The following is a 25,937-nucleotide window of genomic DNA, read 5'->3' on the forward strand; positions in this document are numbered from 1 at the left end:
TTAAGGCGCATGTTGTACCTTCTGATTTGGCCAAACACCTCTTTTAAATCTTGTAAGTGTTGCTCCATAGAATGGCTCCGAATGACCATGTCGTCGACGTAAACATCCATGCATCGGCCTATCTGACGATGGAAAACTTTATCCATGAGGCGTTGGTATGTCGCTCCGGCATTCTTCAAACCGAACGGCATTACTTCATAACAATAATTGGCGCGCTCGGTAATGAAAGCTGTCTTGCTCTGATCGGGTGCGTACATGGGGATTTGGTTGTAGCCTGAGTATGCGTCGAGGAAGCTGAGTACAACATGGCCGGAAGCCCCATCTACCAACCGATCGATGCTAGGCAAGGGATATGAATCTTTAGGGCACGCTTTGTTGAGGTCGGTGAAGTCGACACACATTCTCCACTGGCCGTTCGACTTCTTGACCATGACTACGTTCGACAACCACGTAGTGTAATTTAACTCTCTGATGAACTGAGCGTTCATCAACTTCTCGACCTCGACCTGAATGGCCTTGCGCTTCTCTTCTCCGAACCGTCGCTTCTTTTGCGCGACAGGGCGTGCCTCTCTGAAGATGGACAACTTATGGGCCATGACTCCGGGGTGGATTCCTGGCATATCGGAGGCCGTCCACGCGAACAAATCCGCGTTGGTTCGGAGCATATGTCCCAGATCCTGTTCATCCTTCAAAGTGAGGTCCCCGCCAATGTTTGTGGTTTTGGACGCGTCCGCTGCTAATGAAAGGAATTTGACATCGCCTTGTGGATGGAGACGTTCGTCTATGTTAGTGCGGGGGTCCAAGTCGACCGCCGCTGTTTCAGCTCCTTTCGCCCTTTTGGTTGGTACCAAAGGGGTGACCTTAAGCCCGGCAACATAACACTGTCGAGCCGTTCGGTGATCTGCTCTTACGGTGCAAATGGTGCCACGTTTCGTGGGAAACTTCATGGCCAGGTGAGGGGTGGACACAATGGCTCCAAATGCATTCAAACAAGGTCGCCCTAACAAGGCGTTGTACGATGTATTGGCCTCGACCAACAGAAAGCGGACTCTAAGTTCCGGTGCCTCCCGACCCGTTCCAAGATGCGTTCGCAGGTCGAGGTACCCCCGGGTGTCGACTCTTTCCCCTGAAAAGCCTACAATTTGCTCGTTGAAAGGGGCAATGAGGTCCTCGGATAGATCCATCTTTTTGAAGGTGGACCAGTATAGGATGTTGACCGAACTCCCCTGATCGACGAGTACCTTGCTGACGTCGTATCGAGCTATTTCGGCCGTGATGACCATGGGGTCATCGTGATCAGGGTCGGGCGCATAGAAATCTGCATTGGTGAAGGTAATATCAGGAATCGACTGAGGCTGTCGATCCACCATGTGTACCGACTTTAAATGTCTTAGATGTCGTTTCCTGGCGGAGGATGACACTCCCCCCCCCGGCGAAACCACCCGATATGGTGTCGATTCGACCTCGGACTGAACGTTCTCTCTCCGTTCATTGGGGCTGGCTGCGCGATCGCTTGCGGCGTCGATCATCCCTGGGAGGCGATCGCTCGGGGCTCCGTTTGGAGGGATCCTTACGGTGGGGAGTTGTGGCTCTGGTGGAGATTCTGTCCTTAACGTAGTTCTGGAGGTAGCCTGCTCGGATGAGTCGCTCCAGCTCGTCCTTCACCAAGTTGCATTCTTCCGTGTCATGCCCATGGTTCATGTGGAGGCGGCAGGCCTTGCTGCTGTCCGCGTTCTTGGGAGTAGCTCTTCGCCGCAAAGTTAGGAGTTCGGCGTGCAAAGCCTCCTAAAGCACCTTTGCTCTTGGTGCGTTGAGGGTCGCGTAGCGATCGTACTTAGACGTCCACCCTGACTCTTTTCGGGGCGGTCGGTCTGATTTATAGTCGTTGGTCGATCGCTTTGCGGTTTTCTTTACATCATGACTGGGGTTGTCCTGCTGCTGCTTTTTCCTAGAATTCCGGAGATCTTCAATGCGGATGAACTTTGCAATTGTGGATTGCAGTTCTTCCATAGATGCTGGTGGGTCAGCATATAACTGTTCCGCAAAATACCTCGGCCTTAAGCACGAGGATAAATTGCTGATGATGAAGGTTTGATTGATATCTTTCACACGCCGGGCCGTCTCGTTGTATCGTTGCATGAAAGCCTTTAGGGTTTCATCCTTCTCCTGTCTAGTGTTCACAAGCTCAGCAGCAGTCATCTCCGGTCTTCTGTTGGTTGCGTACTGTTTGCGGAATAAAGTTTCAATTGTCGCAAAACAATCTACTGAATTCCGTGGAAGAGTGTGGAACCACTCCAAGGCCTCATCCTTAAGGGATAAGGAGAAAGCTCTGCAAATGACGGGGTCATTGTCTGTGTAGAATGCCATGGCGTCTATAAAGTTACGCAGGTGATTGTTGGGATCGGCGGAGCCATCATAACGGTCCAACGCTGGGGGAGGTTTATCCGGCATGTGCGCTTGCATGATGGTCTCCGTGAATGGGAGCAAGTTGGTGAGGCGCATGGAAGTAGGCCCCTTCCTGCCCCCGCCAAAAGGGTCAGACGGTCCTCCATGGTGGCTCCCTTCAATGTTGTCATGCCGATTAGAGGCTGACAATTCTGGCGGTGGGTGTTGTGCCCTCAGTGCCGCCAGCTCCTCCGCCTGTTTGCGCTGGAGTTCTTGCTGCTCCCGTATAGTTTGTGCTTGTGTCTCGATCTGTGTCTGCAGCTGCTGGATCAAATCGCGAGTGTTGAAGTCTTCCATAGCTCCGGTGGTCGTCGTTGGGATATCAAATCTCGGCCCCACGGTGGGCGCCAAAATGTTTCAGTATGGATGTGAAACCGAGATACGAACCTAACAAACCTCAACTGCTCCTTCGTGTGACGCTGTTACTGTGATATCTCTCTTCCTGCGTTATGCTCTCTGAGGGGAAAGTGGGCTGGGTACCTGCAAAGGCACTCCGACGCTCAAGTAAAAAAAGGGGTGTCCTGAATCTTTTCAGTTCAAAGTGATCAAGAAGAAGAATAATTTCTCTCTCTTAATTTCTCTAAAGGGAAAAACGTACCTTTTTTCTGGTGTGCTTTGTGTATTTAAAACAGTAAAATAAACCGTTTACCTGAAAGTCCGGATGGTTACCGAAGTTTACTATCTGGAAGTTATAACTGCTAGATCGTGTCTGATATTGGGTCAGTTATTCCCGTGGTTTATGGCATTGACCGATATTCGTAATTGGTAACTTCTAACCGCTACACCTTTTAAGTTTAAGATATCGCTCATTATACGTCGAGCACCTTATGTACTGATGTAACTATGCGAACTGTCGTGCGAGCATTTTGTCACGACATCACTACTGTTTAGTTGTCGATCACCAAGTGGTCGACGTCAAACTCTAAATGATACGAACATAAAAAAACCCAGAAAATGGTCGGTTGGGTTATGTGTCGATCGTTTAGTAAACTAAATTACTGTTTAATTGTCGATCACCAAGTAGTCAACATCAAACTGTAAGTGATACGAACATAAGAAGGCCTAGTGGTCGGTCGGTTGGGTTATTTGTCGACCGTTTAGTAGACTCAAGTATCCTACGGTACAGTACTGATTTTGTGACCAGCCGAAGCAATATCCCCTTTGTAAAAAAATAAATCTGTAGTATTAAGTCGAAAAATCCCATTTTAAGTAAGTTATTATTAAGATTGATGTAATGATAGATATTGAACAGTGTGTATAATAGCATAAATTCAAACCTCATTAGCATTAAATGTCATAAAAAAACACTTGAGTAAGTTGTGGCCAAGGTTGTCTGCTAATTTCATTTTGTTTAGTTTTTGTGTATACTGATTCGGACCCGTGACAGGGAACATGAGAGGAACGAAGTAAATGCAGTTGTCAAATTTGAACAGCAATCTACTATTAATCAGGTCTATTATAATCCAGTATACTCCAATAAACTTTACAAAAGTATACACATAATTTAAAGATAAGCTAATTACAACGGTATGAATTTTACGTACGCAAAACATTTTATATAATAATACTATAATTTGTGAACATGACTGTTATTATTAATTACAACAGCTCTGTCTGTGTCTGTGTCAATCATTCTTATTCACTTTTGTTATATTATTAATGCAATATTATATCATTTCAATTTAGACTTTTCCTCTTTCTTTCAGCCTTACTAACTAATAATTAAAAATAAAACATGACACACTAATTAATTATTGACAATACAATTAACTCGTGACCTTTGTAGTAAGAGAAAACTACTAACACATTAATTATTGACGTCTACGGTTCATCTAATGAAAATGATCACAAATACACAACTTAAAAACACTAACAAAATTTCGTTTAACAAAAATAGAATACTAAGAATTTTTTGTAATTGCTTTCAAATTTACATTTACAATGCTTTAAAATTGGTGAAGCATAGAACAAAATTATTTAAATTTTAATTTAATTTCTATGAATAAGACATTATAATTAAGATATAAATAAATTTTAAAGATAAGTGGTATTTTCATGGTGGATTGTCTATTTGAAAAAACTGTTAAATCTTTTGAATTTAATTATACATATATATAAAAAAAAGTAATTCATATAGAAATACTATTTGTAATACACACAAAACTCATAAAACATTATAAAGATACTTAATGATACTCTCAAAGGAGAGAGATGTTCGTCAAATAATGAGCTTCAAGTCACCACAAAAAGGATAAAGTATATATGCATAGACTTTTAGACTTAAACAGTAGGAAATTTAGAGTGAGTATATGAGTAAAAAGTTATATGAAATTGGTCTACTCCTTATAATAATATCCTATAGCTTATAAATGTTCTCTCTCCCTTAGAGATTAAGATATTACATGAATCTCAGACTTAGATCTTTTGTTTATTGGACTCTTTTAAGAACTACTAAAAAAGTAAAATATATGTTGGGTATTGTACATAAGCCCCTCGGAGTTAATAACTGTAAACTAAGTTATTAAATGAACAAATTAATATGTTATTTTTAGCTATTGATCGAGTTTTACATGTTTTTATTTGTTTCTTTAGCTCATGGTTAAATTATATTCAGACATATATATAGTTATGTTTTTAGACACTTAATTTATATTCATTTATTTTCAAATTCATAGTCAGATCCTAATAAAGTACTTGGAATTTTTCAAGTAAGCTCATAATTGGACACTTATAAGGTATTTGGAGTGTTTTTCTTATAAGTTTATGATTGAACTCTTAAAAGTACTTGAAATGTTTTTCAAAGTATATGATCGTTCATTTGTAAGATACGTGTTAGTGATTTGAACAGGTGACAACTAGTGATATGTAATATTAAGATACAGGATTTGTGTTTCGTGATGGGTTGATTTGTTATAGTAATTAAGTATTGATCGGAAATCAAGATCTGGAAATATACTTCCGGAAAACGTTACCCGGAGGTGGAAAATATATTTTGAAATTTTGTTTCGGGATAAGGAACTATGTTTCCAGAATTTTCTTTCTGAATATAACTTCCGAAATTCATTTTCCGAAAATTTATTTTCCGGACAATTACTTATTTCTTTCGTAATCTATTGTCTGGACCACTTGTTACACTATTGCAACTCCCCAATCGCTAAAAAGGATTACGCAGAAATCACAAAAAGACTGACCAACTTCTCCGGTGAAAACCGCTACACCAGGCCGCACGCGCTGCAATGCTCTTCTCCGGTCGCAAAAACATGGCTCTATCGGTGGAGGAACAAACGCTCAATCAATAGGGCTCGATGGAGTCCACACTAAAGGGGAGAGCCACACTTAAATTGGGTTTGAGGTTATTTTGACTATTCACACTTTGGATAGGGTGCAGGAAGAAATACGATAGGGTGTAGGAAGCAGAAGCCGCTTTCAGATGTATTATTTTGTGGAGTTTAATTCAATATCAAAGTTCATTATCCCACTACTGGCAAAGAAGACTAAGATAATAACCATCTTCATGAAACAACATTTATCTCCCTCCCACCTTCAACATAAGTAGGCACCCCAAGTAGCTTCTCACGGCCAAAAATTAACTACAAAAAAGTTTTGGTTTGCATTAAATAAATAAAAAATATTACTGAATTTGTCTACTAATTTACTTTCAGAATAAATAAATAAAATAAATGCAAAAAACTTTACTTCAAAATTATTTTTGCAAATGTTCATTAAAATGGCCTAGAGTCGCAAACTTTTGTTTCAGCAATGGCACATTTTCTCATGATTCATATTATATATCTGATTTGATCTAGAGTTCGGAGATGTACACATCTATCATATATATGTATATATACAATTAGTTACGTCCTAGTCATGATTCATTAGCCAATTCATCCCTCTGCTGGCGCATTCTCGCTGCCCATGACATATTCCCTCCACCCTCCTTGCTGTTACTTCTTCTCTTCAGCTCCGACAGTTGAGATTGCCACCGAGATTTCCATTCAGTTTTTTGTTCCACCACCTTTTCAAAATCAACAGCTTTAATCAGTGAGTAAATCAAATTAGTGTTCTAACCAAACTACCATGCCCCCTTTTTCTCAAATTTAAATATACAAAAACAAAAGAAGTTACGTGAGAACAAGTCACTGGGAATTGGACACCCCACCACCCAAATACAATTAATTAAAAGGTCTCCATCTCTTTAGAATGCATGATTCACGAATTCCCGTTGTATGTCCTACTACTCATTTATCACCATGAGAAAATGGCAAACATGAATAAAGAAATAATTAAGATCACAGTCCATCTCATTATTGTTGATATTTTTAATTATATCTTGGACACTGTTAACCTCTACAGACTTTTAATGTGCTGAAAAGCCAATTATTACATGTTCGACAGGGAAAGCATGACTACTCAGATTTTGTTGTGGTGAGCAAGGAATGAAGTTGACATGTTAAAAAACAATAAAGAAATGGAAAAAAGGAACTAAAGGCAGAATAGGAAGAAACAACCAATTCATATTTAATACCGGGGAAATGTTATAAGAAAGTCTCTGCCAAAATCCCTCGTACATAATTGTGAAAATAGTCTTATTGGGAGTAGGTACAGTGCTAAAGTTAATAGACATTGCAAACAACAATACCAGCTCGCAGCAAAGACAAATCAAGTGCAGATTTCATGTGCTGAAGAGGCAACTATATATTTAATATACTACAACACACAAGTGCAGATTCTGCAGTGATGAGCTGGGATTGAGATCGACATCCTCAAAATGGAAAAAGGAATAATCCAGAATGAAAATAATAATAATAATAATCTATTTATGCCAGGAAACTTTCATAGGAACCCGTGTGTCATAGTCCTCGTAAAGTGAAGAATCTAAATTATGGATAGCGGCAGAGCACAATTCATATTTGTAATAAACATATTAAAGACTGATATGAGTTCTTAGCCAGAATAATCTGTAACAGCACCATGAAAAAGACCTTTTAAAGAAGAAGGTGACGCCTAGAACTGTAAAATGGCACAGAACAGAGAAAGAATTTGCCTATATCAAGTTATGACAAGCATCCAGAAATATCAAATATCAGAATTCAAAAGTACATGATGATTTATGAAATAATTCTCATTCCAGGTTAAAATTGTATAGTCAAATTCTTTGTTCAAGACTGAGATAGGGTAAACAAATTGGTAGAAAAAAAACCATCTGGAAATCTTAACATGTATCAAATCATAACTTCAGACACACGGTGAAAATAGCCCAAATAAATTAGATATAAATGACGGATAGTGCTCAATGCTATAATTATACACTAGAAACTAACAAAAGAATTATCCACAAGATTCTAGAAACATTATAAGCCATATGTAATATATCACAAGTCAGAAAAGAAGATAATCCAAACAACGACATGACCAAACAAGTTAACACGGACTGTAAGTGCAAAGCCTCTTCATTTAAGATTTAGAGAGAGCATAAGAACAACCAAACATAAAGTCCTTGACTTTGACACAAGTGGTTAGTGTGTTGAAGGTAAAATCATTTAGCCACAGTCCAAGATCCTTGTGGTAAGGGTTTACATACCTACCGGCCGAGGAAAAGATTTTTGGGACATGAAAAAAATTGTTAATTAAAAAAAAATAACAAAGTAATGAAACAATCAAACAAGTAGCGCACTAATTAAAGGTATCTTAATTATTTGCAACATCTTTGATGAGGATCAGGGGGGGAAAGCGATTCCAAAAACAGAAGAGATCATTGAATCATGTGAATCAGAAACTGGGCAGTCACAGAATTGAAATCGGGGAGAAGTATTTATGCAACCCTAGATGCAACGAGATGTACCTGATCGTGGTAATTGCGGCGTCTGCGGGCGTTGAAAGCGAAGTTAATACCTTTAGCCATGTCGTGATCGTACATGGCTCTTCGGGAAGGATCGGAGAGAGTTTCGTAGGCTTCCTGCACCTGAATAAACCGTTTGGTGTATTCCTCCACCCGACCCGGAGGAGACACATCCGGGTGGTACTTTCGGGCGAGTTGCTTGTACGCGTTCTTGATCTCCATCAAGGAACCGGATTCGGGTATACCCAGAAGCTCGTAGAAGCTTAACTCCATCACTAGTCCCTCGTTCTTCAGGCTAGCCTTGGGAAACGCGATACGGGTGACGGGTCGGGTGGGTCTCAAGAACACCGGAGACACGGTGGGGACGCAGAAGCCACGGTGGTTGCTTCCGTGTACGGTTAAACCATTACACCGCATTATTATTATTATTTTTATTATCTTTCTATCTGCTTTTCTCTCGCTCTTACTTGTGTTTTGGTGTTGTTGCTCGTTATGACTTGTCGATTTTATATGGTTCTGATTATTTATTTACTTTTATTTTTGGTTTTGGATTTTGTGATTGGTTTGAGGTTAGCTAGCTGTCATTTTAGCCTATAGAGAAATCAGTGGGAGGTAATCGTGTGGAGTTAGGCAAATCCTGATTTTTACATAGAGTCACATATTTTGATAAGACAAGACAACAAAAGATAATACCATAAAAATATGACGTTTGTTAATTCTATTTATAAATTGTAAAATTCTTCAATTTATAATCATTCTTCTACCACGTGATGGGATTAAAATCACTAAATAATAAACACGCCACAGTCTTTTAAATTGGGAGGATTCATGCTCTAAAAATAATTAGGAATAACAATTTTTAATGTTGTATTATATTTATTATCTACGACAATAATATATAATACAAACAATAAATAATAATACTTTATTAATGGAAATTGACATTTTAATAGAAACGATATATGATATGGATGATAAATATTACGTCAAGTTTCATTATAATAATATTATTGTTGTAAATTTGATAAAAAAAATGTATATTCACTTATCTAAAACATTTTATTAAATTGAAAAATAAAAATAATATGAAAAACTTAAAAATCTTAATAGTAAAATAAAGTGAAAAGACTATTAAACCTATATTTCAATATTTATTTTTATTTATTGTCAAAGTTTTAGTATTGGAGGAAACAGGACTGAAAAAAACAGTAACCGTGTTAATTTTATAACCACATATTTGGGTCAACTTTATAAAACGTAATCCTATTGACTTTTAAGTCATTTATATATTATTTGTAACTTAATGTGAATTTTGCATTAAAGGGAAATTGACATAAAATTAAAGTCATCGTCAACCATCTAGTATAATAAAAAAAAATTATTAACAAATGTTCAAAATGTTGGTTTTTTTAGTCATTTCACATTACTAATTTACTCTTTTATTTATTTTGTAATTATAACTTTTTAAAAAGTTGATTTATTTTTCTATTTATAATTTATATTTAAAATATTAAATTTTTTCTATACTTCTTTTATAATTTTTAATTATTTTGTAATTTAATAAAATTAAGTATAAAAAATAGATTTCATTTTTATTTTAAAAACTAGTTTTAAACTTATGTTTACGGGTTGGGAATTGTTTGTGTCTATTAAAAGAAATTTAAACATCGAAGAAAAAAATAATAAATATTTTAAGTTTATAATTAAGTTTTAAATAGAATCAACCTTAAAACCTTAAAAATAATTTATAAATTTAGATAAATTTAGAAAGTCAATAGGTCTATAAAAACATAAATTATAAACTTTGTATTACAAAGGATAAAATATGTGTAAAAATATGGTAGACTCCCTGTAAAGTATAAAGGTTATGTAGTTTATTTTAGCTTCTTTATATAATTCATGTACTCAGGTTTTTCCACACCAATTTTTCTGTTTTTGGGTGGCAAGCAATTGTATTGTTTATGTAGTCTTGTATTAGAAATGTTGAATTGTGCTTTGAACGTTGAGTTTGAGGTCCTTTTGTACTTGGGTACATACTGCATTGTAAGATCGAGTTTGTTTTGTACTTGAGTACTTGAGACTTCCATCAGACTTAATTACTGGGATGTCAACCTTTGTACTTGGTTAAAAGAGATGTTTGTCCCTACTCGTATAGCTTAGTGTGAAGTATTTTTTTTACTTTTTAAGTAGCCTAGAGCCTCGCTTGGAGGGTTTTTGTGTCTTTGTTTGCTTTTTATGCCTTACTTTGAAGGCTTTTGGTGCCTCACTTAAAAGGGTTTAGGTGCCTCGCTTGGAGGACTTGTGTCTTTGCTTACTTCTTATGTTGTTGTATGATCATATTTATATTAATGTTGCATGGTTATTCTTGGGTTGGACTCTATCTTGTGAAGAAGAGGCCGAGGAAACCTTTTACCAAGCTCTACGGTAGACACCAATGTTCTTACTTGGATCATACCGTGAACTTGTGGACAAGTGGCGAAATTCTAAAGATGATTTGATTGTTCCTTTTGTTTGGAAATGATCTTCTTGTTGTTAAGAGGGGAAGGAGATCCACATGCAAAAGAATCTCCAATTTTCAAGTTAGCAAGAGAGTTAAAATCTTTAAAAGAGGGTGAGAGTTGTTTATAAAGTGAGTATTCATTGAAAAATACTAAATTAACCTAGATGATGGGTCTATGCTCCTATTAGAATAATACTGACCTAGGAAATATAATAATGATATAATAAATGGTAACAAGATGATCAACAATAATTAACATACCAAACTACCGAGATTTAGTAATAATATTAAATATGACTCAAATTGGCGTAGGTTTCGGTTGCTTCGTGATGAAGGGATTTAAAACACTTTATTGAATCATGTTTTTTAATATATCTATTAGGTAGGATAAAAACACAAACTAATTTAAATTGATTTATTTATTTTCTTAAATAGTTAAATTTATTTATTTTCTTAAATAGTTTGATGAAGAGACTTGTCTAAGTATAACATAAGAATAATAAATCTAAGTATGGTCACTGATCATTTTAAAAGTAGGTATTTCATATTGGATTTGTTCTTTTAAAAGGAAAAAGAAGTTAGATGGTTGTTAGCTAGTTTACCTACTTTTTAATATTTTCTTAATCACTTGAATAAATAAGATATAAATAACACTTTCGTACATAAATATTGTTTGAAATCGGGCGAATATGAATTGTTTACTTCTTTTTTTTAATTGCATACGCCTGTGAGTTGAGAATTAAATGAAATTAAATCATTTGGAAGAAATCAGTGTTATGTATTTGGTGATCGTGCAGTTAATTCATAAGCTTTATCATTTTCAATAAATAAAGAAGGGGTTTTTGTGCACAAAGATTGCTATTTGATATTTTTGTTTCGCATATCTTTTAAAACCAATCCTATTTAAAATATTATCAAATATTAAATGGATTAATAGACCCTTAGCACGTAGGAAGGCATGTTATAGAGGAAATAAAAGTCAAATTAAAAATAATTGTCTTAAAATAAATTAATCTTTAGGTGTTAGTTTTGAGAAAATTGGATTGTTATTAAATTTGAAATAACATCTATCATTGACTTATAAATCATAATATTATAATATATTGTATGCTAAATACTCAATAACATAAAGGACAAGTCATTGTGATATACTTAATTGATTTAGGATAACGAAAAGTTATTTAATCATCATGGATATCAAGAGTAGTGCGAATATTCATCTAGTCTAAGGTAATTGAATGTTATTTGTTGACTCAGGATACCAGAAGTGGTGCGAATACTCATCCAGTTTAGGGTAATGAAAGATTATTCATTGACTGATATATCAAGAGTGGTGTGAATACTCATCCAGTTTAGGGTAATGGAAGGTTATTCGCTGATTGAGGATAGTAGGAGTGGTATGAATACTCAACTAGTCTAGGGTAACTAGAGGTTATTTGCGGATCAAGGATACCAAGAGTAGTGAAAAATACTTCACAACCAGAAGTGAGTTAAACTCAATTAGAAGGTGTATCAAAGTGATACTAAAAGCTTTAACCAGGAGTGGTGAATAATACTTTAGAATCAGGAGTAAGTAAAACTTAACTAGTCAAAACTAACAATGGTTACTCAATAGGACTAGGAACACCAGGAGTGGTTTAAAACACTCAGATGTACTTCTTTGAATATTTAATGGAACCCTCTAAGTTAACTTAGAGGAGAACTTAATGTAGCTCTACCGAATGAACCAGTATAAAAATTGTGTGTGTGTGTGTTGTAGTCTACCTATTAAACGATTGTTTCATAATAGAAGTTATCCTTAAACACACTCAAGTTAACAACTAGTCATCAACAATATGTTATATCTTCAATAGGTACTGTCTAGACACCTCTTGAAAAACATTGAGTTAGTTCAATAAACGATCTACACGGACTAACGTTTATAGATGAAACATAACTAACTCTCCTTCTAGTGTTTTTCATCGACTACATAGATTAGGATTTTACTTTAGTTGGTTATGTATATATCTATATGAAAATATATGTATATACTTTTTTGATATTTTACTATTATAATTATATTTAGATAAGTATAACCATTTCTTGTTTAACGGTTTTAGTTTATTAAATATGTGATAATTTTTATAATAGTGTTAATATTATTAAAAATTTGGGATGTTACATGTAAAAATGAATTAGAAATAAGAGAGAAGGAAGAAAGGAAAAGAAAACAAAATGTAAAGAAAAAAGAAAAAAAAAGAACAACTTATATATTTTATTTAAATTATACGTCTCACTTAAGTGGTTTGACCTTTCAAATTATACACGTCCTCACTATTTGACAGCAATCAAAAAATTCGAGCATAACTCGTTAATAATCACAAGTGGGAGTCCCACTCTCCTACATCTAACTCCTTAATAATTGAAATTTGTGATAATTACCTTAAAATTTATTTTAATTGAATGAAAAAAAAAGTATTAATAGTACATACATAAAAACAACAATATAAATTATTGAAGTAGACTTTTAATTCTGATCACATATTAGTTGTATTCGTTCTGATTTTATTTATTTTTTTATCACGAGTGCTTGATACTTCAAATTAATTAAATGCATTAGATAGGCCGAGATATGCTGAGAATAGAACACAGCAAACTTCGTCATAAATATTTTTTATTAAAACTATAATTGAGTTTTTTCAAATTAGCTTTTATTCAAAACTAATTTAAGGTGATTTATTTTATGCTTAAAGATTTGATGAAGTTTGTCCAAGTATAACATAAGAATGATAAATCTAGTATGGTCACTGGTAATTTTAAGGCTTAATACCTCTTTTTGTCCCTCTTTATAAGGGAAATGTTCAAGTTCGTCCTACCTTTTTTAAAAAGTTCAATGTGGTCCCAAGTTGTGAAAAAAGTGTCCAATTAAATCATTTTTTGTCACGGCGTTAAATATTTAACGATCCAGCTGATAGCGTGGACTGATCTGTGCAACGTGGCTGTTTACCTTCATAACGTGGCAGTGACAGTATTTTTCATTAAATTTCATGTAACAGTGGCAGTGATTAAAAAATTCTGAGTTAGGGTTTGGGTATTCAAAATCGCGATTTGGGTATAAGCATCTTGGCGATTTGGGGATCTGGCACTATGTAAAGGCCAGGAAGTTGCAAAACCCTAATGACCCTTCTTTCTTTCACTGTGATCAGCCTCTTCAGAAAGTATTTGGAGAAGAAAAGATGAAGTTTACAATGGTTTCGCAGAAAATATCTTCACATTTATTCCCTCTACAGCCTATACTTTTGGAACACAAGATCAAGCTATCGGGAAACAGTCCAGTTGGGACTGCTTGTTATGATGTGATGGTTGATGTTCCTTTCCCAATTCAGAGGGAGTTGTCTGCTTTATTGGCTAATGTGGAAAAGAACAAAGAGATTGAGACATGTGATGAAGCAATATGTGGAATCATTACAAAAATTCATGAGCACAGAAGGAGACGGACATTCTTTCTTGGTTTCAGTCAATCGCCAGTAGAATTTATTAATGCATTGATTGAATCGCAAAGCAGGGATCTGAAACTTGTTTCCAGAGAACCTAGTCGCAATGCAGAGAAAGAGCGTCGATCAGATTTCTTCAACCAACCATGGTAAGCTTTAACATTTATCTTATTTTTTGTTCATTATACTGTCAACATTGCTACCATTGATGTAATGAGAATAATTTAAAATCTAGCTTTATAGTTTAGAGATTAATAGTTTACTTGGATATGCTGCCTTTGTTTAGTGTGATGTATGATATTCTTTGGATTCCATTCCTCCAAGATACTTATCCCCAAATCGCAATTTCGAATACTCAAACCCTAACTCAGAATTTTTTAATCACTGCCACTGTCACGTGAAATTTAATGAAAAACATTGTCACTGTCACGTTATGAAGGTAAATAGCCACGTTGCACAGATCAGTCCACGCTGTCAGCTGGATCGTTAAATATTTAACGCCGTGACCAAAAAAGATTTAATTGGACACTTTTTTCACAACTTGGGACCACATTGCATTTTTTAAAAAAGGTAGGATGAACTTGAACATTTCCCTTATAAAGAGGGACAAAAAGAGGTATTAAGCCTAATTTTAAAAGTAGGTATTTCATATAGACTTGTTCTTTTAAAAGAAAAAAAAAGTTAGATATGATTGTGAGATAGTTTACCTACTTTTTAATATTATCTTAATCACTTGAATAAATAAGATAATAATAACATCATCGCTGTTTGGTACAGAAATCTTGTTAGAAATCGGACAAATATGAATTGTTTATTTTTATTTTTATTGGATACACCTGTGAGTTGAGAATTAAATGAAATTAAATCATTTGGAAGAACTCTATGTTATCTATTTGGTGATCATACAGTTAATTCATAAGCTCTATCCTTTTCAATATATAAAGAAGGGGTTTTTATGCACAAAGATTGCTATTTGATATTTTTGTTTTGCATATGTATTTTTCAAAACCAATCCTATTAAAAATATTATCACATATTAAATGCATTAATAGACCCCTTAACACATAGGAAGGCATTTTATAGAGGAAATAAAAGTCCTATTAAAAATAATTGTCTTAAAATAAATTAATCTTTAGGTGTTAGTTAAGAGGAGACTGGATTGTTATTAAATGAAAAAGCATCAATCATTGACTTAGAAATCATAATACAATTATAAGTATTATAAATATATTGTACGCTACATACATAATAAATAAAGAGAAGCCATTGTGATATCACGGGGAACAATGTGTATAATTTACACGTGAATTTTTACTAAAAACTAAAAAGGGGGGAAAAAATTGGGTTCAGCAGAAGTTATTAATTACCTCCAAATCCAAAATTTCACTTGCAAAACAAGTATATATCTTAAGCCAAATTACTCCCAAATTCATAATGTCATTAGTAAAAAAATATCTTAAACATAAACTTCCAAATAAAAATACACATAATCATGTTAGATTAGGCATCCAAACATAGATATATTATTAATGAGCATATAAACCTTTTCATTTCTAAAGCAATTTCCAATTCTTTTATAATAGTAAATGGAAGCGTATGGATTGAGTGGTATATGATTTTCCAACTATAGAGTATTTTAAGTTTCTTTTTTATTTTTTCTTTTGATGGAATAATAAGAAAGAAATAGAAATAATTGTACATGTTTATAAATGAGGATTATGACTCTTTTATATAACCTTTGACAGTTAGTTTTTCTTAAGTTTGGATATTTTAATTTGACCCCACAACAAATTAAAATATTGTCAAATTAAAATATTACTTATGATCTTTACATAATAAACTTTTCATAATTTAATTAATTAAATTAATTTAATAATTTGATAATAAAATATAATGATCTACATATTTAATTATTTGTTATATATACATGAATGATTCAAATTACTAACCCACTTAATTAAACTTTGACGCAAGTAAGTAGAAATTTTTTATGAATTAAACTAAATAAAATGAGTATTTCGTTAGATTACTCCTTGTTTGTTATAGGAAGTATTTAAAGGTTTTGTGAGCCTACTACTGCCCACAAGATATTAACAAACATGATAAAATTATAGTATAAATATAGGTATTATAATAGGATTTTGTTCATATCTTCTCATATATATTCATGTCAATACGTTCAGGTAAGTTAATAAAAAAAAACTAATATAAAAAGAAAGAATAATAATAAAATATTAATGGTGGGTAATAAAAAAGAAAGCAAAAAATATAAATAAAATAAAATAAATTTTCTTAAAGAAATATAATAAATAAAGAAACTTTCTTTAAATTTTCAAACTCCTAAAAGAGAAAATAGGATAACAAATAATATTAAAATAAAACAAACCCAATTTATTTTTAATCATTTTCATCAACCAAAAGCCTAAGAGTTTTTATACATATATTTACTCCTCTTTGCTCTTCATACCTCTCACAAGACAGTCACTAGAAAATATTGTTGAGATCTTGATTTCTAGATAAAGGTATGTTTTAAATATGATAATATTATGTCAATATTATTAGATGCATGAATATTTTTATGAAAATCATATAAATGAAATCCTACTTTCTAAAGATTAACAAATATTTTAACCTATGCAATACACAAGATAAATTGCATATTTCATATTACTGCATTTTAATAAGTACATATTTCACAATATATCATATTATAATAAAAATGAAAAAACTTCATTGTTGTAAAAGAATAATATTAAAAATTAATTTTAGAATATGTATGTGTATATATATATATATATATATAAACATTAAAAAAACAAATTTAAAGAAACATAGGTTAAATTTATAATGATATAAAAATAGTTTTATTTTTGTTACCTTTTATTCCTATAACATTTTGCGTTTGATAGTACCTAAATTGTTGATAAGAAAACTCCAAATTAATTTTTCTTTTTAATTTAAAATCTAACAAATAAAATCAAGAGATAAAAACGAAAGAGAGAGCAGATGTATGTCTATCTGCGAATGGTATTCTTACGTGGCTGCTATAATAGGCCAGCTTTCATCTTATCCAATCTCACCAACATCTGTACCCCATTCGTCACCAACTTACCCCACCATCAAATCTTATAAAATGATTCAAGAATAATCTAATAACAAATTAAAGAAACACCAAACACACTCCACCGCCTCACCTATTCAGTAACTGCTACCTACTCAACTTTCTCCACCTCCACAATTCCTTAAAGCAATGCATAACTTCTCACCAACTTATATTATCTCAATATTTATGCTTTTATAACCTAAAATTATAAAAGATTTGTTACAGCCCACCAACTGAAAACTGGGTCAAAGAGAAAAATACCTAATCCAACAAATGGGTTATAACATCATTCGTGATTTGATGAAACATTTTCGGGAGATTTTATGGGGACTTAAATTTTAGTCTTGCTTCCTCTTGCTTATCTAAATAAAACTTCAACAAGCTCAGTTTAAATATGTTTGCCAAGATAAAATTTACCATAGAAGAGCGACAATCGTTTGGAAAATGTACGCAAGTACTCCGATAAAATTTACACGCATAACGAAAATGACGCAAGTACTCTGATAAGAGATTTCCTCTATAACAATAGCTATTAATAAGCTTTTTCAACTTCAGAATAAAAGTATAAATTTCACGAATTTTAAAATTGGGTTGTGCTTCATGAACCAAGAAATATAGCAATCAACATTAATTTAATCTAAAAATTTTGGATTTATTTTCGAGGGGGAAATTCGATCAAAATATTCGCCGAGCCTGGATCATCAAAATATTCCTCAATTAGCCACTACCCATTGCATATGCCACGCATCAAAATATTCAGAATTCGACAATAACCTAGATCAGTACCTACCCATTTCGAGCCCAACCTTGAAATTGTTAAAATATTCTATTAAACCATGCAGAATTATGAACAAACACTGTATGGTAAAGCCTAAGAGCCAAGTGGAGAAGCCATAACATTGGTGTGACTACACCAGGTGGTGCAAAGAAAGGAAACTAAAACACCAATAGGACTTCCAAGAACATACTTCACACAATCATCTGGTGAAGAGAATTTGCAGCAGCTCTAAGATCATCATATCCAATGCTTACCTAACCAGAAAAAGAAAAAAAAAAGGATGGCAGGAGAGGGGGAAAGGAGAAACGGGGCAGGGGACGGAGAAAAGAGTACAAAACAAGGGGGAAATTTAGTTGTGATCAACCGAGACTAAAAAACCCTACTCCTAAAAAAAGGAGAAAAAACCCAGAATTTCTTTAGCACCTCTTAGGACAAACTCTAATTTTTTAAAATCATAAGTCTCTGTAACCATACCAAGTCAACTGGATAAATGTGTTCCACAATATTTTCTCAAAAAGAAAAAATCCAAAAGTTGTACCACTACTCAGCAACAAGCTCATGTTTTTTAAAACCAGAATTTAAGTTGTGACACCAAATCAAAATCAAATCAAGCAAGTTCAAAACCAAAAAAAAAGAAAAACTAAACACAATCATTAAGATGACACCCAAAACCACTCAATTTACAAATAATTGTAAAATTAATGAAAATTAAAAACATCATTGTGAACAGGGCAACATAAAGAACTAAGTAAACCACGGACAAGACTGACAATTAAATTGAAGATGCTACACAAAATGAACCACCCAATAGTTTCACGGAGAATTACCTGTTGAAATCATTTGCATTTCAGCATTTACATAAGTAAAAACTGTAACTCAGCCAATTCTCAAACGCAACATGGTGAAACTCATTGCAGCAACATCCAGGTTCAGTTGACCTTTACATAGAAGCTTTACCTAACCATGACGATTTCTTGGGGGGAAAATAAAAAAGAAAGAAAACAAAAGGAAAATGGGGAAAAATGTAGGAAAATATAAGCCACCAGATGATGGTAAAAAAATTGAAAAACAATACGTAGAGTAAATGCATTCATATAAAATACAAAGTTAACAAGCCTCCCATATTGCTCTCAACTTGCTAGAAGAAAAACAAGTATGCTCTAAACCATAGAGCATCAGAATCTGGCTGCATACCTTCATTTACACAAGAGAAAAATCAACCCAGCATAACTGTATCTCAAAGCTCCAACAGATTTCAATGAGAATAACCTGCATTTGTTTTGGATATAACATGCCCACCATACCACAAAACATGAGTAAACAAAACGGAGCCAATGGTTGGCCACATCAAATAATGATGCTCGCAACTTAACAAGATCATAATACAAAAATGGCCATGCCAGCTATGGAATATAAACATAACCGATGAGGAGACAAACTAAAAAAATTCACTAGTTTCAATTTACCACATTATTGCAATCATTAGCCAAACAAGTTTTAGATGCAAATAATCGGACACTGGTTTAAAAGGGTTTCTCCCTCTAAACTATCTTCGAAGAACTAGAAACCAAAAATATTATGACACCATCAAATTTTAAAAAAAAATATCAAAGCCAGACATAGCAAAAATTACCTTTAATAAAAAGAATATTATACTTAAAATAACATTCCAACATACATCAATCAAGCAGTATGCACTGTTGATCATGACTATAACAGGAAACTTCTTGAAACCTTAAACCACACCAATAGCTGTGGGATTCTACACCTGACCTTTTCCAACCAGACCTGCAAAAAAAAAGAAATAAACAACCGAAGATGTTCATAAGCCAACAGAGAATAATCTGGGGACCAATCAAATAGTGGAGGCATCATCCTAAGAATCACAACCCTCCCATGAAACCATATATTCCTAGGAAAGATCTTGCTCAGGAAATCTTCAACATAGAAAGTCATGATATATAGTGACAAGTAACAAAAGCAGTCTTCGTTGGGTGATGCTGCTTCCTGATAGGCATTTGTAAGTAGCGAGCTTCAATTATCCTTACTCCTTAGATACTTCTGATTCAAGAGTAAATAACAGAAATCTGTACTAATAGCTATATTGTTAGCACTATCAGAAAGCGAGGTAGAATTTTGGATTATCATTTGGAACCAATACTCCTGCAACACAGAACGTACTAAGTATTAAAAAACAGGCAATGAAAATGTATAATCACTTCTCTTCCTATATGTAAGGTCATTAGTCATTACCAAGCCATGTTTGCTTAATATTTTACATTTCCCACTTCTTCCACGCATATCCATCCTGCATCAAAAAGGGTTCTCAGATTTTTAACACTAACTGAACAAAATTAACAACTTTTGACAAGACTTCCTGTACCTGGGTTATCATCAGCTTCATTTGACCCTTCTAACTTGTAGTTACCATTCACTGAGGTCAGCATCTCAGTATCATTAAGGGTACTTGAGTCCTTGCCTTCTCCAGAAAGTTTTGAGTTTTCTTCACAGGTAGTATCTTCTCCATCATTCAAATTATGCTTAACTTCTGCAGATCCAGAATCAGATTGTGATTTCCCCTTTGATTCATAATCCTCGAAATTTCCTTGGAAGGACCCACTCCCATCAAATTGTTTTGATTTTGATTTAGGTGGGGTTTTCTTTTGATGATCTGATTTTTCATCTCTATTTGCATATTTATCACTGGAGTGATGCTTGCCTTCAGGGAACTTTGAACTGGACTGTTTCAGTTCAAAATTTCTCTCATCCAAATTAATATGGGGTGAAGTGCCTCTTTTCTCCAGCTCACCTTCTAATGATATTGACCTTGAACGCCTTCTATCTCGATGTTTTGATTTCTTATCTCTATTTTCAGCAGATTTATCTTTAGAGCGATGCTTCCCTTCAACAGATTTTGACCTGCCCCTTGTAGAATCACGATGTTTTGACTTTTCATTTTTGCTTTCACCCACCCTAAAATCAGACTGATCCCTATTTTCTGTAGATCTTGACCTAGAGTGCCTTTTATCATTATGCCTCAATCTTCTATATCTGCTTTTATCCAATCTCTCGGGGGAGTCATGCTTATCATCCACAGATTTAGACCTTGAGCGTTTTTTGTATCTGGATCGACTTTCATCCACTTTTCTCGGTGATGACCGGCTCCTTCTGTGAGGCTTTTCATCCACAGACACTGACCTGGAACGAATTCTCTCTTTTTGTTTAGATTTTCCATCAAAGATTTCTTCATTTTTGCTATAGTGAAGCCTATTATCGTCTGATGATCTTGACCTTGAGCGCCTTCTGTTTCTTAATTTTTTTTCATCAGTCTTTGGAGAAGACCTACCTCTGTGACGACTTGGAGAGCCTGAATCAGCACGTGACTGTTTCCTTCCTCTATGAGGTGAAGTGTCTCTATGATGTTTTGGAGAAACAGATGATTTCCGTGTATGAGGACTAACACTCCTACTTTTGTTCCTTCTAGAAGCAGATAAACGGTAATCAAGTGATCTATCCAAATCTCGTTTTCTGTACCTATCACTATGTTCCCTAATATCTCTATAGCGCCTTTCCCTTTCATAGCTCGAGTAATGATGTGACCTCAATGGTGACCGAGAACGATGATCCCTAGAGTGACGCACAGGTGAATAAGAGCGAGATCTTCTCCTTCTTCGGTAATTGATAGGAGATCTTGATTTTGATCGAGATCTTCCACGAGGGGGAGACGGTGATCTGCCAAAGGAAATTAAATCTTAGATTAGACAGAAAACTTTATAAAGAGCAGAATGTGACAACAACATGCATAAATTAAAAAATATTAATAACAAGACTTTTCACCACAATTTAATTAAAAATAAAAATGAGTCCGTTATCAATGACAATGATAGACTTGAAAATTGTCCGGCCATCAACAACATATTTCTAAACGCAATTAATTTTTATTCTACCCAATACTTAGTTTATTTTTAGCATCTAAATGCACATACATAACCCTACCATATCCAGCAAGGAATAAAGAAACTTCATTTGGTTCAAATATCCAGGACAGCTTGTTGGTCCAAGGAGGGTATCTTGTCAATAATCAAATCACAAGCTCAACAAGGTATTTCAGTTGAAATTCTATCCACAGCACGTTACTTCTCTAATGAAAAATCTCCCCCTTCACAAAATCTCCAAAGGATGTGGTTCATAAAATTCTCATTTAGTTCAATAATTGGATGTAGGGAAACTAAATTCTTATTTAGTTCAATAACTGGATGTCGTTCATTAAAAGAAATATCTCTTATTTGTCAAAAACCTTATGTTCAATCAAGGTATGATTAACTAAAACGTGTATTGTGTAGCTAAAAAAGTATTCATATAGACTTCAGATATTTCAAGTGTGTTCTAACATAATAATACTAGATATATATTATTGGACCATCACAGGACCATCTTAAGATTGCTCAGATGATTGCCAGCATGTAGGTCCTTCATGAGCGCCATTTTCCGGGTTTCAGTTAGGATAGTTAATAAATTGACACATCAGTTGCAAGTTGTTGCAACTGTTTTCTAAAAATACTGTATCTTTCATAATCCTGGACATAATAACATACAGAAACAATTGTCTCAGTTTTGCCAAAATTTTACACCATTAATTCAAACATAATGACTTCATGATTCCTACTTCAAATATATAGAAAATACTAGTACTTCCCTGAATAAAAAAACAAAGAACTAAAAGAAATAAAAGTTTTGAAATACGATCAAGACAAAAGCATATGTTATCCTCAAAATAATTCACTGAAGAAAACAAACCTGGATTTTTGCTTCGCCTCTTTTGCTTCACTTTCAAGTCCATCAGGATTCAATTTCTTGCTTATTTCTGCCGCTCGGGCTGCAGCTAGCTCTGTGGCAGATTTCATGGTTGCAGCTCGATTAGCAGCCTGCTGTGCAGTCATGGTTTGTTGCATCAACAATGCTTGCTGGAATTGCATCTGTTGCATTGCAACAGCTTGCTGCATCATCAGAGGAAGAGATGACGAAGCAAGTGAAGAATTCACCACCGATGGCTTTTGTGGAAGTGATTTTGCCATTTCAACATTCAAAGGGCGCCCCCCAACATCTATGTTGTTTAACGCCAGAGCAGCAGTTGCCTCTTCAGGCTTTGAGTACTCTATATAAGCAAAATGCTTTGAATCAGTGATCGTACATTCAACTACAGTGCCACAGAATGCAAAGAGTTGCTTTAGCTGTTCCACAGTGAGAAGAGGGCTAAGATTGCTAACTTGAAGGGTTTTCTTCAATGCATCATCTTTACTAGACTTTTCAGGAGAACCTGATTGTCGTAACAAATACAATTATAAGAAAAAACTAGGAAATAGTAAAACACAACTGGGATAAAATATCACAGTTGAAATGAAAAAATCAAGGAGAGATCTTTGATCAAGTGAAATGAAAAAATACCACCAATAAAAACCAAATTTGGCATGTGAACAGCATACCAGAAGAATCTTTTGCAGACTGAGCTTGCACCTGAGCTGCATGCGCTTGAAGGGCTTGGGCAGCAACTATTGCCTGAGCTGCAGCCATTGCAGCAGCAGAAGGTGCCATAGGAGCTTGGCTAAGTGTTCCCATTGAGGTTGTCGCAGCTAAGGCAGTCATTAGCAAATTATGAGGTGGGTGATTCAACTTACAATCTACTTTTGCACAACGCCCATTAAGGTAATCACGACAAACTTCCCCAAGTGAGGCACCAATGCCAGGCAAAATAGCACCCCCAGAAGCTCCAGCAACAACCCCTGGAATCATTCCCAACAATCCAGGGAATGCCCCTGAAACTGATCCAGAGTAATTTGGCATGTTGGGCATAGTTTGATTAACCAGGTTTGGAAATGTAGATGCAGGAGCTAAACCCAGCAGCCCTCCACTACCATTACCTAACCACAAAAATCAAAGCATTGAAAATTTACCACAATGAAGATCATTAAACCAAGAAGCATATGTGCAGCAACAATGTTATCTTCAAGTTTTGTTTAAATAAAAAACAAAATGCAATAATGTACACAGAGCATAACACAATTTCAACAATGAAAGAGAGCTTAGCAACAAGTTCAATATTTCTCTCTTTCCTTTCTGTTACTACCCAAAACTCCACCTACGCATAAACAGTCCCGAGCCAAGGCAAAGTAAGAGGGTTGCATTAAGCCTTTGCCAGACAAAGTAAGACCCATTAATATACTGAACATGAATTACTCACACAACAGACATTTAACTGATCAAATGTTATAATAATGTGATCCATGTAGCCAACTTCCACTGGGGGAATAAGACTTTTGTTGTTTGTTTTATCAGTACCCATTATACCAGACAAACCAATACAACAAATGATATAAAAACCATTCAAATGGAATTGATAACCAAACCTAGAACAACTCAAAAGAACCACATCAGAGCATCATATACATTACATTGAAAAAGGGAAAGTAGTACCTGCTGCACTGAAAAACACAGGAAAGGGACTCCCCATGATAGGCCTCCCATTACACTCAACACTGACCATATAATTCCCTCGCTTGGGCACCACATATGTCACAGTGTAAGTTCCATCACCCATATCCTTCACCATTCCTTCTTGTTCAGACCCTCCAACACCCAACCCGGGCGTCACCCTCACCTTGATTTGCGCACCCCCATTGGAAACCTTCCTCTCATCGGCGTCCTTAGCAACCACCACAAACGATGACGGAGCACACGCCGTTCCACCGGCGATCCCGGTCCCCGCGGCAGTGCACTTGGAGGGATCGACGGGCCCAATGGGCTTATGAGCCAGGTCCTCGTACTCCTCCGACTCGCTGTCCGATTGAACGACACCACCACCCTTCTCCCGATTCTTCTCCAAACCCTTGAACGTGGCCTCGAAAGCCGCCTTCGCCGCCGCGGTCTTCTCCGCCTCGCTCTTCAGCTTCGCCTCCTCCGCTTGCTTCATCCAAATCGGTTTCGCGGCGCTCGAACCCCGATCCCCCATCAAACCTAGCTTAAACACCAATCGCCAATAAATAATACCAAAACCTAATTTTGGGGAAGGGGGATTTTCGGTAAGTTTATTTTAATTTGCAAAAATACGAAATATCGAGCACGAGGAAACCCTAGGGTAAAAAATAAAAATATGAATAATGGTAATGTGTAGGATTTGAAAGATTGAACAAAGAGAAAAAGAAAAGGCGTGGAAATGGTTGTCAGGGTTTGACGGAAGATAGAGGGTAAATTGGGAAAAGAGATAAAATGGGAGAAGGTGTACCTTTTTCTGTTCGTTGTGACGGCTAGGTTTGGTTGGTACTGGAGCTTCGGGCTAAGTCTGAGCGAAGAAGATCGACTTGGTGACAGGCTGACATATATATATAAGCGAACATGCTACAAATAAATAATATACATTAGGATAAAGAAAATTATACCATCCAACTTAAAGAAAAGGTTAATATTACAATTTTCATTATTTTTGTAATAACCATAATTTCATAAATCATCATGTTAATAAAAAAGTGGTTGGCTCCATATTCATTACAAAATATGAAAAAATTGTTGAATGAAATATCCTTACCAATATTATTTTATATTATTAAATAAAAAATATTCAATATTATTCAAACAGTTTGTAGAATTGAAGTGAACTGTTTTATTATTGTATAGATTGTTGGAGGTTTAAATGTTCGTTTTCATCCTACCGTTTGTCTTTATTGTTTGTCCTTATTGTTTGTATGTCATACTAGAAAGTTACTTGTAGAAGGTATTTCGATGTGAAAATCAATAAATATTAGATA

General features: G+C 34.9%; 3 protein-coding genes across 12 annotated transcripts; 1 reads left to right on the forward strand and 2 right to left on the reverse strand.

Annotated features, from left to right (window-relative positions):
* Window positions 1–6,191: 6,191 nt before the first annotated feature.
* On the reverse strand, window positions 6,192–8,774 carry LOC108318793 (chaperone protein dnaJ 20, chloroplastic). Its single transcript, XM_017556324.2, has 2 exons — window positions 8,288–8,774; window positions 6,192–6,460 (listed from the first exon to the last, which is right to left on the reverse strand). The coding sequence occupies exons 1-2, from the start codon at window positions 8,699–8,701 to the stop codon at window positions 6,311–6,313; spliced, it is 564 nt and encodes a 187-aa protein (XP_017411813.1). The 5' UTR covers window positions 8,702–8,774; the 3' UTR covers window positions 6,192–6,310.
* A 4,789-nt stretch (window positions 8,775–13,563) lies between these two features.
* Window positions 13,564–14,410, forward strand: LOC108341392 (SWI/SNF complex component SNF12 homolog). Its single transcript, XM_052868733.1, has 2 exons — window positions 13,564–13,573; window positions 13,848–14,410. The coding sequence occupies exons 1-2, from the start codon at window positions 13,564–13,566 to the stop codon at window positions 14,408–14,410; spliced, it is 573 nt and encodes a 190-aa protein (XP_052724693.1).
* A 3,581-nt stretch (window positions 14,411–17,991) lies between these two features.
* On the reverse strand, window positions 17,992–25,521 carry LOC108342875 (uncharacterized). 10 transcript variants are annotated; one of them, XR_008246632.1, is made up of 11 exons: window positions 25,418–25,521; window positions 24,610–25,149; window positions 23,622–24,056; window positions 22,936–23,455; window positions 20,522–21,870; window positions 20,392–20,446; window positions 20,029–20,301; window positions 19,817–19,926; window positions 19,333–19,407; window positions 18,966–19,111; window positions 18,059–18,392 (listed from the first exon to the last, which is right to left on the reverse strand). XR_008246632.1 is itself a non-coding variant. In XM_017580759.2 (7 exons), exons 2-6 carry the CDS (start codon window positions 25,142–25,144, stop codon window positions 20,406–20,408), a joined length of 2,880 nt encoding a protein of 959 aa, XP_017436248.1. In that variant the 5' UTR covers window positions 25,145–25,149; window positions 25,418–25,521; the 3' UTR covers window positions 18,059–20,301; window positions 20,392–20,405. The 10 variants fall into 10 exon arrangements, 1 of the variants encoding a protein (XP_017436248.1); XR_008246629.1 differs by adding an exon at window positions 17,992–18,053 and having other exon boundaries at window positions 18,151–18,392; window positions 19,333–20,301; XR_008246631.1 differs by having other exon boundaries at window positions 19,333–19,926.
* Window positions 25,522–25,937: the final 416 nt, after the last annotated feature.

This window comes from Vigna angularis, chromosome 1 (genome assembly GCF_016808095.1).
Source record: "Vigna angularis cultivar LongXiaoDou No.4 chromosome 1, ASM1680809v1, whole genome shotgun sequence".
Taxonomy (NCBI): domain Eukaryota; kingdom Viridiplantae; phylum Streptophyta; class Magnoliopsida; order Fabales; family Fabaceae; genus Vigna; species Vigna angularis.

What these genes read in the sequence shown, in the direction of transcription:
- LOC108318793 (XM_017556324.2), bottom strand. Translation starts at nt 8,701, where the DNA reads ATGCGGTGTAATGGTTTAACCGTACACGGAAGCAACCACCGTGGCTTC. An exon ending in GCCGCAATTACCACGATCAG is followed by an intron (nt 6,461 to 8,287) that starts GTACATCTCGTT and finishes GATTTTGAAAAG; the next exon opens with GTGGTGGAACAAAAAACTGA.
- LOC108342875 (XM_017580759.2), bottom strand. Translation starts at nt 25,144, where the DNA reads ATGGGGGATCGGGGTTCGAGCGCCGCGAAACCGATTTGGATGAAGCAA. An exon ending in GAGGCGAAGCAAAAATCCAG is followed by an intron (nt 21,871 to 22,935) that starts GTTTGTTTTCTT and finishes TTCCTTTGGCAG; the next exon opens with ATCACCGTCTCCCCCTCGTG. An exon ending in TGAAGCTGATGATAACCCAG is followed by an intron (nt 20,447 to 20,521) that starts GTACAGGAAGTC and finishes TTTTTGATGCAG; the next exon opens with GATGGATATGCGTGGAAGAA.